The 17,570-nt window shown below is 43.0% G+C and overlaps 1 protein-coding gene across 3 annotated transcripts in view; it reads left to right on the forward strand.

The window, feature by feature from the left end:
* CDIN1 (CDAN1 interacting nuclease 1) overlaps nucleotides 1-17,570 on the forward strand; it is a 318,129-nt gene that overhangs the window by 275,096 nt on the left and 25,463 nt on the right. The window contains exon 12 of one of the 3 annotated variants that reach the window (XM_066605854.1): nucleotides 3,131-3,205. The exons of the other annotated variants lie outside the window; for them this stretch is intronic. Coding sequence (XP_066461951.1) covers nucleotides 3,131-3,176 — 46 coding nt within the window. The 3' untranslated portion in view covers nucleotides 3,177-3,205. Of the gene's footprint in view, nucleotides 1-3,130; nucleotides 3,206-17,570 lie in introns of those variants that run through there. 3 annotated transcript variants of the gene reach the window in all.

A 17,570-nucleotide genomic window follows, 5' to 3' on the forward strand; every position in this document is an offset into this window, starting at 1 on the left:
GTCACAAGCTTTCACATTGTGTGGCGGTGATGAGCTAATGGAAGTGGATAGCACAATTTGTACTGAACAGGTCCTGATTTCCAGCTCCCAGCTGAGAATAGCTCCTAGCCCCGCTCTGGAAGCAGAAGACCTCATGATACAGCTGATTTCCCCATTACTGATCATTAACCAGAGAGATGCGCTCATGTTTATCTGTTTGTATTGGTGTGCGGCTATCGAATTGTTTATGACAGGACTAATTGAGGTAATTGCAGAGCCCGAAATTACCTGTCAACTGTTTATTCGCATACTCCCTTCTTCCCTGACAAACAATGACAAGTGAGGGATCCCATAGCATTGCTCATGATGGTTTTTCCGAGTGGTAATGAGGACAATTGGGGCCCAGTCTAAATTGACACCTGCTGCCTTCATATCTGCTAGCCGGATAAGTGACTTGTTGGCTGGGAAAAAGTAAACCACCCCATAGCTGTGATTGGTAAGCAAGGAAGTGCTTGTGGGAGGTTAGACCGACATAGCAAAAAGAGGTATGTAGTGATATCGCAATGAACTATTGCAGGTTTAGTTCTTTTACAGTATGTCTGCGGAGCCTGCTTTAGAAGAAATGACATCCTAGACAACAAACAAGAAGCTTCCCCATTGCCATTTTTAGGGAGTTGTTTTTCTAGCACGTGTAATACCGCCATATTATGTCACAACATTTATGCCATGTGCAGTCCACATAATATCACCATAACAGTTCAACCCATATAATACCATGTCTTATCCACGTAATGTCACCTTATAGTACTTAAAAAATATACAGTATCCAAATACTACTATCTTAAAGAGACTAAAAAATACTGCCATATGGATCCTATATTAGACCGACTTCACACGACCTGATTTAAATTGCAGAATCCGCGATCGTCACCCGGTCGGACGATACATGCTATCCCGCGCCTATTGAAAAAATAGAACATTTACATGTGCACTCAGATGAGCTGATAACAATTGTGATTTCCGCAAGCGGATTTAAAATTGCAGCATGTTCTATTTTTGTGCGGAATCCACATGGAAGACCTCCATTGAAACCTATGAAAGCCGTCCGCCCCACAGCCCATCTGCAATTGCCATGGCATATAGGCTGCAGGTACTTGCGTCATTGCCCAGCAACGGCGCAGGACAAACAAATATATATATATATATGTATATATATATATATAAAGCTGCACTGTGCATGACCGACGGCGAGCATCCACGGTCATCCGCAATACAGAAAAAGAAGGTGTGTGGGGTCACTGGTCGGGGGTCAGAGACGGATTCCGCTGTGGGCTCTCACATGCAAAATCTGACTCGATCGTGTACAGCCAGCCTTAGACTGTCATTTAACCCTTTCCAATCCACTGTCTGACGTCTAAAGACATTATGACTTAAGGCTGTATAGCTCTGATGTTGGAAGACATCCGTCGGGGTTCTCTTACTGTATATTGCCAGCCTCTCTGCTGTCTGAGCCTGTCTAACGTATCCCCTAATGTAGTACTGGCTTTAGCCAGCAGATAGCGCCATTTTATAATGGCAGAAAAGAGTAAGTCCCCCAGGAAAACCAGGATACAAATTGGATTGGAAAGGGTTAATTCTTAAATAATACCAGTCGGCGCTATAAGCATCATACTGGGTGAGTTAACTTCTTGGCATCCTCATCCTCTGGAGATAGGGTGTCTGTTTTGCCCAATTTCTTATCTCCTAAAACTGGCACTGGTTCATCTATCAATCAGTCCATCTCTTCGATCCAGTGTCTTGCCAATGCTGGGACAGAGAAAACACTGCTGTGTAAGATAGCCAAGTGATAGTCTTACAGTCAGAACAATCTTTGATTTGATTTTCCACAGTGAAAGAAAACGAAGACAGATTACTTATTAATACTGTAGGTGCCCAAAAATGCCTCCCGTGTCATCCTAGATTATATTGTTTCCTTTACAAATGAGAAGTAACATGGGAGAGTTGAAAGTGAGAAGAGAATTTCCTCTCATTCTTCTATTATTTTAGTTTGTCCTTTCACAGCTTCTCTGTCTTGTCTTCTCTCTCTCTCCCTGAAGAAGTGTATGGTGAAAGTCATCAGAAGACATTGAAGCATGAAATGATTTCCCCTCTGCATGCGGCTGTAATATAACCTGTCCCACCGAGGTCCACATCTAGGACGTTTTATTAGAGAGATTTATTCCCTCAACCTCATCAAAACAAAACAGATGCAGAAGGAGGAGAGAGGCGAATCCCAGCTTTAGGTGCAAGGAGAGCTGTGTAGCCTCTAATTTGATGGGGGCTGCTGCATACATCATCTAGTGTGTGTATATATATATATATATTTAATATGTGTGTGCATATATATATATATATTTGTGTGGGTGTATATTTACATACGTATCTACAGTAGATGTAAAAGTCTACTCATCCCTGTTAGAATGTTGTTTTCATCCTGTTAAAAAATCCAATCATTTCAAATTTGTTTTCACTTTCAGGGTTCAGTCACAAGGGCGCATCCGGGTGCCGATGCGCCCGTGTTACTGAACAAAGAAGACGGCCGCACTGCAGGTGCGGACGACTCTCCGCACCGCCAGCAATGGAGCCGGTCATGTGTTCTTTCTTCCGGCGGTGCAGAGAGTCGTCCACACCTGCAGTGCAGCCGTCTTATCCTGCAGGAACATGGGCGCATCGGTGCCCGGATGCACATGTGTGACTGAGCCCTCAATGTGACTGTTATCTGTGCAATTCCATTGAACAACAAGATGAAGTCTTTTAGGGTGGAAAAATAAAAATAACAAAACTAAAATAATGGGGTTACAAAATGTAAATGTAAATCTAACACCCTGTTGTATTTGGGATGTGGTTGTGTTAACAATTAGCCAATCACATGTAATCAAGCTACTAACAACCAATTGTCAGTTAGTATGTGTGTGTGTGTGTGTGTGTGTGTGCTTCTCATGCTACACCCCTGGTGATGTCATTCCTCAGCCACTGGTGACGTCATCACTGGTCCTACAACGTATATAAAACACAAGAGCCTGACTGACAAAAGAACAACACAGTTAGGGCTCTTGGAAGTGGAGGACAAAAATAACAAAATGAGAATATAACTACGCTATTATTATCTCAGACAGAAGACATCGACCTACCGCCACCACAGAGATACAGCGGGCTGAAAGACGTGCAGTGATGTCACTGATGTGAGAGGAGCCTTTCTGCAATTTGGTAAAAGATCCAGTGGGCTGAAGGACCTGCAGTGACGTCACTGCTGTGTGAGGATTCATTGTGCAGTTTAGTAGAAAGTACTGTATACTGGATAAACCAACAGCAGCCACAAGGACCTGTGATGGGTGAAGTCAGGGATCAAAATACCAGGGGCTGATCACTGTATCCACGAGTCTGCTGAGCTGGTGATGTCTGGAAATCAGCATAGATGTACCCCAGCTGTGTGTCTGTGATGTGTATGAATCAGGATGCATGTAGTAGAACTGTGTGTAATGTGCTGTGTGTGTGAATCAGCATGCATGTAGTAGAGCTGTGTTTGTTTAATGTGCTGTGTGTGTAATGTGCTGTGTGTGAACCAGGAAGCATGTAGCAGAGTTGTGTGTGTAATGTGTGGGAATCGGGATAGATGTTGTAGAGCTGTCCGTGTAATGTGCTGTGTGTGTAATGTCTGGAAATCAGGATGGATGTAGCAGAGCTGTGTGTGTAATTTGTGCAGGCAAGATGGATGCATGTAGCAGAGCTGTCGGTGTAATGTGTGGGGTCAGGATGAATGTATCAGAGCTGTGTGTGTAATGTGTGGGAATCAGGATGGATGTAGCATAACTGTGTGTGTAATGTGTGCGGTGAGGATGGATGTAACAGAGTTGTGTGTGTAATGTGTTATGTGTGTGATGTGTTAATCAGCATGCATGTAGTATAGCTGTGTGTGTAATGTAGCAGAGCTGTGTGTGTATTGTGTGGGAATCAGGATAGATGTAGAGCTGTCTGTGTAATGTGCTGTGTGCATAAAGTGTGGGAATCAGGATGGATGTAGTACAGCTGTGTGTGTAATGTGTGCGGTCAAGATAGATGCATGTAGCAGAGCTGTGTGTAATGTGTGGGGTCAGGATGAATGTAGCAGGGCTGTGTGTGTAATGTGTGGGAATCAGGATGGATGTAGTAGAGCTGTGTGTGTAATGTGTGGGGTCAAGATGTATGTAGTAGAGTGGTGTGTGTAATGAGTGAGGTCAGGATGGATGTAGTAGAGCTGTTTGTGTAATTTGCTGTGTGTGTAATGTGTGTGGGCAGGATGGATGTAGCACAGCTGTGTGTGTAATGTGCTGTTTGTGTGATGTGGGAATCAGGATGAATGTAGTAGAGCTGTTTGTGTAATGTGCTGTGTGTGTAGTGTGTGGGGTCAGGATGGATGTAGTAGAGCTGTGTGTGATGTGCGAATCAAGAAGGATGTAGCAAAGCTGTGTGAGGAATGTGCCGTGTGCATAATGTGTGGGAATCAGGATGGATGTACTTGAGCTGTGTGTGGAATGTGTGCGGTCAGGATGGATGTAGTAGAGCTGTACGTGTCATGTGTGGAGGTCAGCATGGATGTGCTACAGCTGTGAGTGTAATATCTGTGCATCAACATTGATGTAGTACAGCTGTGTGTGTAATGTGTGTTAATCAGGATGGATGTCGTAGGTAATATTGTAGTCCCAATTTTTTTTTATATAAAAACCCAGGTGAGACTACAGATCTCTTAGATAATACTAGGGTTCCCTATATTTTGATATCCTTCCTGATACTAGTGCACATTATGCCTGCAGAAGTCCCATGATGCTCCTACTGTGCTGTTTTTCCATAAACCAGATGACAAAAAAAGGATGCTTTATGTACCCCAAAATGGTGTCATTGAAACTCATACCGCAAATAAACAAGCCCCATATGGCTATTTAATTTTTCTTTAATTTTACGGCTTTTGGAATGCAATAATGAAAAAAGGGACAATAAAATTGCTGTCCTTAATTCCTTAGTGACATGGCCTATTTTGGCCCAAAGGACTCAACGATTTTTGGGGGTTTTTCATCTCCATTTTTCAAAAGTCATAACATTTTTATTTTTCCATCACCATGGCCATATAAGAGGTTGTTTTTTGTGTGGTGAACTGTAGTTTTTATTGGTACCATTTTTGGGTACATATAATGTATTGTAAAACTTTTATTGATTTTTCTTTTCAGAGCAGAGAGAGAGAACAGATCAATTCTGCCATTGTTTTTTTTTTTTACAGCATTAATCATGAGGCATAAATGAGGCAAAACATTTTTTCTGTGGGTCAGTATGATTACGACAATAGCAAAATTATAGTTTTTAAAGGTTTTTCTACTTTTACACAACATTCTTATGTTTAGCTTTTTAAAGAATTTTTTTTTTCATTTTCAATGTCACTATCTATATTTTAGAAAATTCCTAATATCCTGACTTCCTGCATTTTCACACTAACCACTAAGCCTAATAGGCTGACACTACCTGTTCTGTAGGGAAAACTTTTCCGCCGTCATCTCATTAGCATCACAGATAGGATCGCAATTAGAGATGAGCGAGCGTACACGGCCACGCCCCTTTTTCGCCCGAGTACCGCGATTTTCGAGTACTTCCGTACTCGGGCGAAAAGATTCGGGGGGCGCCGTGGGTGAGTGGGGGGTTGCAGCGGAGAGTGGGGGGAGAGGGAGAGAGAGGGGCTCCCCCCTGTTCCCCGCTGTTCCCCCCGCTCCGCCACGCCTCCCCCCGCCCCCGGCGCCCCCCGAATCTTTTCACCCGAGTACTGAAGTACTTGAAAATAGCGGTACTCGATCGAGTAATTACTCGAAACGAGTACGTTCGCTCATCTCTAATCGCAATGAAACTTAACACAAGATCCATCATTCACAGCTCACCTCTTCCCTTCCTCTGCACAATGACCTCTTAAGAGATCACAGAGCATGTTTAGAACACTCTCCCATAGACATCAATAGGCCCCCCATCTGCGTTTTGTAAGTGGCCCATGGGTTATGCTGCAAAGCATTTCTCTAAATGCTGTTAACTGCAGCTCAGGCAAGATAGTCAACCCCATAGTTATGTACAGACAATAGGATAAGAATTTCGCAATCGGAAAATAAAAACAGATTAGAAAAAATTGAAAATGTTTCGCTATCTGGTTTTACTTATTAAGAAATGTAGGAGATGCATTAGCTTTAAAAGACTGCAGTGTTTGTCATACTCTTAGTTTGACTATGTTGGGCCAATATAGTCTACTGACTGACATCATCTATCCTGAGCATATCTCAAGCGAGGTGGCGTCTGCAGCGCTTGTATCTTGTTAACGCACATGAATAGGCATTGTTGTGATGGCCCTCAGCCCTACGTGATGGCTACGTTTGGAGAAAACATGCACCTTATACAGTTCTTGTATCCTGTGGATATTCCCAGTTAGGGAAAGCTTGCAGAATAGATGAGAATGGGTCAAATTCTATGAGGAAGGAAAAAAACTAGACCCTTTTATATATAAATTTGTCACCTATGAATGATTCCCACATATACAAATTGCTATCTACTCCATCCTGCCTAATCATGTAACTGATGCTGTCTGTATTTAGAGGGCTGTGTAACAAAGATTTGTTTCATTTCTATTTGTTAATTGTTCCACGCACTAAAAATAGCTAGTGAGTAAATGAAAAAGGAATTAGTCCTTCATTACATATGTAGCTAATAAGAGGATAATGTCACACAGACCATAAACGCAGCACTTGACATCTAGAAGAGCTGAATGTTCACAATTGCATAATTGTTCCAGATTGCTGTAAACTATTTTTTAATCATTTTTGTCTGTGCCGGTGAACTGCATAAGTAATGCTTCAAAATGCATCGGTTATGTAACTGCTGCGCTAAAATAGCGGGTGTAATTTTAGTACTAATGTGCAGGATTTATTACACTATATCTCAAGATTGTAGTGGTTTTATGCTTCTAGATTGACATCACCTAATTAGTTTATTTAGTAAAATTGATATGATTGTTAAAGTTGGTGCGCACTTTCAATAATTTAATTTTTTAGAAGAACTCCTAAAAATGATTGCAAGTCTTTAATTTCACTGAAGCACCCCAACAGGGAGGAAAAAATGATTGGTTCCCATTGAAATCTGTGGGCTGTCCCCGGTAACACATGAACATGTCAGATCTTCAAGGACAGGTGTTTACTATCTGCTCTGGCAAATTGATGGAGGCTACAAAAGAGGAACATCTGTGTTTTAAGTCAGAGTCCCCTAATATGGTATTTGAAAATGGCCTTACTGAACCATTTAGCCATTTTACTATATTAAATGGAATTTGCTGCCCTAGTTTCAGCCTGTTTGCACTGTAGTGGATGCACTATACTGTTAGATAGAGAGGTTGTATTGGATTAGAGGGGGTGCTTTTTTCCCAAAACAGCCCCACTCTTGTCCATGTTGTGTTTGCTATTGCAGCTCAGCTTCATCACTTTAAATGGGGATGAGCTGAAATACCAGACAGAACCTATAAATAAAAGAGGCACCATTTTTTAAAATGGTAGAACTTTTAATTTTTTTACATCCCAAATAACCCGTTTGAGTGGCTTTAAAGACTTCACCTTTCAGATCTGAAAATGAAAGCCTGAAAGCTAGTGTATGATTCCTGTGTACGTCTAGGTAAGAGCAGCAAACTTGGCTGGCTAGTTGTACCATTGTTCTTTTTTGTTGGGCTTAATTTTCTGCTCTGGTTAATCACAACAATGAACAGCTCATATTCTTGCACTTGATTGTATCTAGAAGACTGCTCACTTCTATTAAGGGTCTATGCCAGTTCATTATGACCAGTCAAACATTGACCACACAGAGAAAAGACTGACACCTATAAGAAAGAACCAAATAATAATAGATAGCTACAATGTCTAGAGAAAAAGCAGATAAGGCTTTGGTTTTGTCTTCTGTGTCTGTATATAGTGTGCTTTTCTTATGGTTTCACGTTGGTTAATATTAAAGGAGCCATTTTATTATGTTTTTCTAGTTATAAGGGTTGTCCAATAGATTGCTGACTTCTGTCATTGGCTGCAGCAGCCTGTGATGTTCCGTACACACGCTGTTGAAACCTGTATGTTAGTGAGGAGAAATGTGGGGAGTGGTGAGTATAAGCTTTAAAATAAAATAAATAAATCTTGTTATTTGTATAGCGCCAACTTATTCCGCAGCGCTTTCAGATAATTTATTTATTATCCCCCACCAAGCTGGATATTCATTTTACTGACCTCAGAAGGCTGAGTCATAGACCTTGAGCCGCCGGCGACCTGAACCATGCAGGGATTGAACTTGCAACCTTCAGGTCATGAGCGAGAGCTCATCTTTATATTATTGTTTTCAAATGGGGGCCCTTTTGTTTTCAGACAAGCTTAATTTCGGCCAACGCCTTTAATTGACTTTATTTTACTTTAATGCTGTTGGCATTCCAGATTGTGTCCCTCATGAACTTAACCTAAAAGGTGAATAAAGTATAAAACTAGAAATTGTCATTTAAGTAGATGAACATGGTCATGATTCTTACCATCTACAGTATTTATATATGTTCCATATTTATGTGGCCACCAAGACTTTATCATCTGCTCAAACCTACAGAGCAGTGCCATAATCCATCGGATTTTTATTGTAACATCTAGCTAAGAGAGTCATTAATATAGAGACTTCGTGATGGCATATGCTAGTTCATGGCATTATTCTCTACACGAGAACCTCCAAATTCTGCTCATTGAGGAAAGCAAACTAGACTTGATTTTGGATAATGAAGAACGCTATTTAACCTGGCCCAATCTCTTTGGTTTATATCTGTTATAGGACAAAAATGCCCATCATATATGCAAGTTGAGGGCCATCAGCCACACAGGACCACATTCTTGCATCAATGGCTCTTCACATAGTAAAGGGCCATGGATATAAGCTTGGTTAACTTCAGCTGTATGCAGGACATTCTCCATGTGTCCTAAATAGGAGTGTGGGACCCTACTTGTTGCTGCCTTGTGTTTCTTAAGGCATCTGTTGGATGCCCTGAATTAATGAGGTCTATCTTGGTGATGGTTTCCCTTTTACCCTATGGATTGTCAGCTGCCTGACTAATAATAATACATCGGCACATTCGCTCTAGGTTTTCACATTGCTGCTGGTAGAAAATCAGAAGCAAATGTTAAGGAAAAAAAAGAGTGAAATGTTTTCTTGCGCATAAAATGGACAATAAATATGTAATGTAACTCATCTGTGAGAAGATTAAATGTAAAAATGCTTATTTACCAAGGAATAAACTGTCAGTTTAACAACTTGTAAAGTGCTTTATCACAGCATGAAAGTGAAATCAATACAAGATTGCCTGAGGAATATTATTGATGACCTTCACCCAACGAGCGGCTTTTATCACCTTGTATTTGAGGCCGATCATTTGGTTTCCTTTTTGAATTAATTAGTTTGCTTTGGTTGGCTGTAAATACAAAGCTCTGCTAATAGAAGACACTTGTCTCAGAGAAGCCAACAACATCCGTATTTCCTTTAGGATCAATCAGCCGTTAAATAACTCATTGAACTTTCTGTTTTTTCAACTAATTTATTTTTGGAAGCCCAACGGGATTTAATTTCCCTGTCCCACTTTTCACCCTTCCCTATAAAAAAAAAAATCTGGGTTAAAGCCTGACCCCTTCTGCAGTAAAGGGTTAAAAGTGGAATTTATCTGCCTGTGATCTCCTTTGTTACCATATCCTCCAGGTCCTGGATCAGGGAAGGCCGGAGTCTCTGGAACATGTGTTTTCTTTAAGCTCCTTTACACATGTTGCTGCTTTGGGGTCCTTTAGTGAATTTTGCAGAACCTTAACAAGGTCTCAGCTAGGTCAAGGGGCTGGAATGAACATGTCGCTCACTTTGCCATGCCGAGGACCCAATTTAAAACATCCCACTGAGTTTAGGCCTCTTTCAGCCGCTGATTAGATTAGCCTTACATTTGTCAGCTTCACTGATATGAATACTTAACCTTTAAACTCATGGAGTCTGAAACCTTGTTGCATCAAAGTTCACATCTAGAAACTTTTTCCATTCTTAACTTCCCGTTTAAAAAGGAAATTTGAAAAAATTTGCATCACACTAACATGAACTTGCAAATACATGCTATGCAAGTGCAATGTGATTGTAACTCATCTATATATTTCATATGGGCAAAGTGGCAGAAAAATAGAACAGGCTACAATTTGCACGCGTAGGTCAATCCATTCAAAAAATGGGGTCTATTTCCATGTGAGCTTTGTGGATCTCGTAAGGCAAAAAACTCGCAGGGAAAGTCGCCTGTGTAAATGCAGCCCATGGGCCTGAGTGTGTTTTGCGTGCGTGGAAAAAAGTAGGACCTACTCTATTGAAAATATAGGATTTACACACTTCAAAAATTAAGTGCAACCCTAAGGCCGCCTGCAGACGGCCAGGTTGGATCCGTCAGCGAGAATTCTCGTCGCGGGACCCGACCCAAACGCCTGCAGAGAGCAGCGCGTACTCACCCGCGCCCCGCAGCTCCGGATCTTTCATATGCCGGCTGCCGGCACATGCGCAGACCGGAGCCGGCGGCCGGTGAGTGACGTTTCTGTGCGGGGCTCTGTGAGCCTCGCACAGAAATAGAACATGCTGCGGTTTGTTTGCTGCGCAAGATTTCGCACGGACAAACTGCAGCCGTCTGCCTAGGATTGCGTTTGCTAACACAAACCTACGGCAGCTTCCAAGGGCGGAAATTCCACGGGAAATCCCGCCCATCTGCAGGCGGCCTAAGCCTTATATATTTCCTGAAATTAGACTACTTGCTGGTTGCAGTTGTCTTGATAGGCTGCTGACTGTGTATACACACAAAACAATATTAAAATAATACATCAAGGTGTGCAAAGTCCATATATACTACTGTAATCTATAGCAACACGAGCTTGTGTTCTCAAAACTGTTGAAACTGAGGTCATGAAATATTTGGCGGTCATCCACAAATAGGTTTAAAAATATATACTACACAGCGCAAGCAGATACTAGACTGCAAAAAATCTTTTGGGAGGGCACTGCATGTCATGTATAAAAGAAATAGCTTAGGGCCCATTCACACCTGCATTAGTGCATTACATCAGAATTCCTTCTCTTTTCCATTTTCAGGACTGAGAAACAGAATAAAAGGTTCCCAATATTTTTCTCCATTGCCTTTAATGGGGTGTAAAGCTTGCTTCCATTCTGTTATGGTTCCTTTTTTTTTTTTACCGTAACAAAAAGCGCAGTCTGCAGTGCTATTTGTTTTGGTAAAAAACGGAAACTTAACAGAATGGAAGTAAGCTTTTTTTTCCGAGAAAGGCACAGAGAGACAGAATTGTGATTGAATGCCCTAACGCAAGTGTGAATGCAGCCTTAATAATTTATACACACAATCCCCTTCAGACAGTTTTGCATCAATGATTAGAAAAAAATTGCATGAAAATTCAAATTTGCGATTAAAATGCTAACCGAGGCCGACCACTTATGCAAACAAACTCTGTTATACTCTGCAAAAACTTTAAGATGTGAGGAGGTCATACATACCACACGTCTAGGTTCACAGGTGTGTGTTAAAGGAAACCGTAGGAATGTGCGTGCCAAGTTAAATTGGGGATTATGTAAGTATATAATTGTCCATCTCCTGAAACAAACTGTAACCTTATAAATCCCTAAAACTAATGTGCCTTAACTACGGTGTGATCTTAAAGGGATTTCCTGGGCTCATTTCGACTCATTACCTATCCCCTGATAGGTCATCAGTAGTTGGTGGACAGGGGTCAATCAACTGATTTTCCAGCCTGCTGTCCAATGCAGCAGGCCAGACGTTGTCATCAGCGGACAAGAGAAGAACTGTGGGCATCTACTTCATTCTCATTGCAATCAATGGGAGAGCCGCATCACTGCTGCTGCACTTTCTGCCCAGGACAGGATGCCCTGTAACAGAAGTAGGAAATGCAGCAGCACTGCTCTCCCATTGAGTGGCAGACCCCCGTTCATCCAGAAGATAGGTCATCAGTCAAAATGAGCCCAGACAACCCCTTTAAGGCATGACCTTAGCTAAGGCCACTTTCAGAAGGGTATATCATAAGTGCTCTTTTGCTCCCATATTATGGACTCAACACACAAATCTCCTATGGTTCATCAGCACCATAACAGCGGGAACTTTAAGTCCTATGTCCGTAAAACGGACAGAACAAAGACTCTTATTATGCGCATCTGAAAATTGGTAAATAAAGATTTTATTTTTTCCTGGAAGTAGTTGAAAATCGTTTATGACAAGAGTCAGTGGGGGAAATGTTTTTTTGACTGGTGGTAATCGTTTCTATTTCTCAGCAATGTATGACTGTTATGACTATGACAGTATTGGGTAACTTGGTGTCGCTAGAGAAGTGAGCATAATATCTAACCCTATAGATCAGGGGTCTCAAACTCATTTTCACCGAGGGCTACATCAGGCTTAGGCCTTAGTCAGACGGGCGTTTTTAGCCGCGATTTGCGCATGCGCATGCGTCCGGCGATTTTATAAAACCATTGCTTTGCAATAGTATCGAACACATGAGCGCTTTTTATGCGCTCGTCAGATAAATTATAGAACAAAAAATCGCAGATCGCACCTATCTGCGATCTGCGATTCCTGTTCTCTTCTGTATATGCGCTCAATGGGGCCGGCGGCAGCAGCGCCGACCCCATTGAGAACATATAGAAGACAAATCATTCTTCTCTGCCACAGCTGTAACAGCTGTGACAGAGAAGAACGATGTTTACCCATTGAATTCAATGGAGCGGCAAAACAGCCGGCTCCATTGAAAGCAATGGGCTGCCGGCGTGCGCAGGGTGAATTGTCGGGAAGGGGTTAAATATATAAGCCCTTCCCTGCAATTCATTCTAAAATGTGTTAAAATAAAAAAAAATTGTATACTCACCTTTCCGCTGCAGCCGGAGTCCAGCCGCGGCCGCTGTCAGTTCTCCTGAACTGCTTCTCGGCACTATTCAGCCGGCGGGGCTTTAAAATCCCCGCCTGCTGAATGATCTGCCTCTGATTGGTCACAGCCCTGACCAATCAGAGGCCGGTTTCACTCACACACCCATTCATGAATTCATGAATGGGTGAGTGACTGCTGCCTCTCAGCGCTGAGCCAATCAGGGGCAGGTCTGACTCACATCCATTCATGAATTCATGAATGGGTGTGAGTGAGGCATGCCTCTGATTGGCTCAGCGCTGAGCCAATCAGGGGGCAGGTCTGACTCACACCCCCTTCACACCCACTGCAGGACGGCCGCGCGGAGCTCCGGCTGCCGGGAGAAGGTGAGTATACAATTTTTTTTTATTTTTACACATTTTAGGATGAATTGCAGGGAAGGGCTTATATATTTAAGCCCTTACCGACAATTCATCCCGGGCTCGCCCGCAGCGCATTGCTTTAAATGGAGGCGGCTCTATTGCCGTCTCCATTGAATGCAATGCGCTGGACAGCTCCGGCCCGTTTCTAATGAAACGAGGCTAGGAGCAGATTTGCGGGCGACTTGCGCGCACCGGTCACGCGATTTGCGGATGCACATCCGTCATGCGATCCGCAAATCGCGCGAAAAAACGCCCGTCTGACTAAGGCCTATGGTGACCTTCAAAGGGCCGATTGTAAGACTGTATAGTAAGGGCCTGTTCACGCAAGCGTATTTGCGTACATAATATGCAGTGAATAGAAGCCATTGATTTCAATTAGTTTATTCACATGATGTATATTTTCACACAGCATGACCTATTTTGTAGCGTACTACGCACCCCGATAGGCCATTGAAGTGTCTGGGCCGCGCAAATACGTGGTGAATGTGCAGAAAACCTGTGTATTTACTGCATATTTGCGCACCATTTTAGTGCGCCCATCTGCATTCTTTTTTGCGTGTCCAAATATACAGGCATAAGTGATTTTCGATTGCGCAAATCCGCAGCGTATTTGTGCGACCGAAATGCAATTATGCCCGTGTGAAAGAGCCCTAATAGTGACTCCTATAATGGTTGCAGTAATAATAGTGACCCCTATAGTGGCCCCAGTAATAATATTGCCCTCCACAGTGGCCAAATTAGTAATAGCAACCCCACAGTGTCCAAATTAGTAATATCGACCCCCACAGTGACCAAATTAGAAATAGCGACCCCCACAGTGGCTAAATTAGTAATAGCGGCCCCCACAGTGGCCAAATTAGAAAAAGCTACCCCCACAGTGGCCAAATTAAAAATAGCGACCCCCACAGTGGCCAAATTGGAAATAGCGACCCCCACAGTGGCCCCAGTAGTAATAACGACCCCCACAGTGGCCCCAGTAGTAATAACGACCCCCACAGTGGCCCCAGTAGTAATAACGACCCCCACAATGGCCCCAGTAGTAATAGCGACCTCCACAGTGGCCCCAGTAGTAATAGCGACCCCCACAGTAATAATATTAACCCCCTCAGAAGTAATAACCCCACAGTAAAATTAACCCCCTCCGCAATAATATTATCCCCCTCAGCAATATTAACCACCCATAGTAATATTAACCCCCCTCAGTAATGATATTATCACCATCAGTAATATTAACCTCATGCAGTCATATTAACCCCCCCTCAGTCATAATAACCCCCCCCCTCAGTCATATTAACCCCCCCCCTCAGTAATAATAACCCCCCTTCAGTAATAATAGTTCCCCCCAACCCCATATACTTACCTACATCTTGCTGTCAGCGCTGCTCCCCCTCTGCTCGCGCTGATCCCCGGGTGCACACTGACATCACGCATATTAACTTTTTCCACAACACTTTTGCCCTATTCAGCAATTCCAGCAACCTGACTGGTTGTTTGGGTTGGCCGATTCACCAAATAACCAATCAGGTTATTATGCGTCCGGCACGTTTCCTCCCTGAGTCCTCTCATGCGGAACTGAGGAGCAGGGGACTCAGAGGAGAAGGATCCTGGCTGCACACCGACGTCAGAGTGTGGATCGGGATCAGCGCTAACAGTTATTACCAGCGGGGAGGTACGGCACCCCAGCTGGTAATCGCTTCAGTGGTGAGCAGCCGTCGGCACGCCGTGGGCCACATAAAAGGAGGCAGCGGGCCGAATTCTGCCCACGGACCTTGTATTTGACACATGTGCTATAGATAGTCAGGATTGGGGAAGTGTAAAATGTTTAACATTTTTTAAGGTTTGTGTATGTGTGTGGTACAAGTGTTTATGGGACTTATTTGACACCGTAGTCCAGAAGATGATTAACGTCTAGGTCTTGGAGTCAGTAAACGGCCATATTAGGTACAGAGGGGTGATTAGATGGACAAATGTTCATCCTCTCACTCCTTCTCTGAAGGTAAAAAATACCCCCACATGTGACAATCAGGCAGTAAATATACTCTCTGATTGATAAGCAGGGGGTGATAACATGATTAACAGTTCATGTTAAACCCCCACCTCTGGTCATCTACAGCTACACAGGGACAGACAGGAGGATCTTATCTCTGGCTCTCCTCCTCCTTGCAGTCTGTCAAACTGTGGCCCCCCTCCTGCGAAAGCCATCTGAAGGATGGGGGGGCTACCTCTTCAGCTTCTTGTATTTTAGGCTAATTGTATTTTTGTCTTGATTCTACCTGCCGTACAGCCTGAGATAGAGCCATTTGTAGTAAGGATGTATCTCCCATATCTTTGGTTACTGAATTGCCACTCTGCAAGGATGTATGAGATACGACCCTGGCAGGAAAAAGGTTAATGCAGTTAATCAGTTCTGTCATGTACATAGCTACCCAGCAAAGAAAATGGATGTTCCTTGCTTGCCAAATTTCTTTTTGACCCCGTGCACAAGACCATATTACAGTAAACCCATCAAAGTGCATCTGGATTTTACTGTGGCTCCAAATGCCTCCGATTTCAGGGGTATACAATGCAGCAAAAAATATGACATGGTGCATTGGATACAGTGTTGCTTCTAGGAGAGAATAGTCCGGTACACACAGCGAGGCACATGGGGGTCCCTATGGATTTCCGTGCACTTCCATACATCCTCTACACTGTTTGCATGAAGCCTAAGGCCTCATTTACATCGGGGTATTTACACTACATATTATGGGCATATCTTTTAGTATATGAACAGCATAAACCCTGTTGATTTCATGTGTATGAAAATTGCGGCATGTCCTATTTTGGTCCGTATTACTCACTAAAATTGCCGGTTAAAGTCAATGAGATCGCATAAATACGCAGTGAATATTTACTGCAATAAATATAGAATATTTACGCATGAAGGCAGTAGAAATCTATGGGGCGTTTGTGTGGTTTTGTTCCGATGCATGCGTGAAAAACGCAATGAATACGCACCCAAGAAAATGCAAGAACCGCCAAATACAAAGTAAATACGCAGTTTTAGTTCATGAAATTGTTGTGTGTTTCACTGTCTGAAACTGCATATGCCTCATGTGAATGAGCTCCATTATCCAGAGTATCTGTTATATGTGTTATGGGCATGCTGCACACTTTTAATCTTCATTTGTATTGCACCAACATATTCCGTAGCACTTAGCACAATAACTTTAACAATGTATAATCGCATTTGTATAATATTTAATGAAAGAAAATAACTGCTTTTTAGTTTTTGCTCATAATGTGGAAGCATAATTCCATTCTGCAAGATACCAAATTCAGACTGCTGTCAGTTGAGTAGTTTTCTCCCTTGCTTGTAGCTAGGACTGGCAATAGGGGTAGCAAACTGGACAGTTGCCCAGGGCCCCCATTTCCGATGGGACCACCAGGCAATCTAAGCATTGGACTTGCGGCATGTGGAAGTGTAAAGACAGGTGTCTGCACCTTCCCTAAATGAAGAGGATGCCACTTGGCCGACCCTGCTACATAGTTTGTAGAGTTCCACTACTTCTCTGCCTTGACAGGTGAACTGACCACACACAGAGAAGACTGAATCAGAGGCTTGAAGAGGTGAGCTGGAAGCCTGATCCTGCAAGAAAACTGTGAGTCTCTGCAAAGCGGCCAACTGGAGAACTATATCTGCCTCTATCTGCCTGCATGTATCTTTGTTTTATATCTGTGCCTCTATGTGTGTATACATGGTACCTGTAGGTGTGTGTATATATGTGCCTGTATGTTACAATCCGGTTCAGGTTTAGGTCCTCTTGTCGTGACCGGTGTAGATTGGTAACGTTGGTAGGAAAAGCCAGAGGTTGGTACATGAGTAGTATCGGTTGCGGTACAAAAGGAGCAGGCAGGTAGCATAGTCAGGGTGAAGCTGGAGATCGGTACATGGGTAATTTCGGTTGCGGTACAAAAGGAGCAGGCAGGTGGCATAGTCAGGGAGACGCCAGAGGTCGGTACTCAGAAGCAGCAATTTGTAGTGAGAGGAGCAGTTGGGAGGAGAGCTTAACTAAGGGCTGAGAGCACAATAATCTCACAATGGGGAGGTGGAAGGGCCAGGCTTTTATAGAGCATCCAATCAGGAACAGGGAGGAGCTAAAATAGGGAACTGAACCAAGAACAAGGAAACATGAAC

Source organism: Eleutherodactylus coqui, chromosome 6 (assembly GCF_035609145.1).
Source record: "Eleutherodactylus coqui strain aEleCoq1 chromosome 6, aEleCoq1.hap1, whole genome shotgun sequence".
Lineage (NCBI taxonomy): Eukaryota > Metazoa > Chordata > Amphibia > Anura > Eleutherodactylidae > Eleutherodactylus > Eleutherodactylus coqui.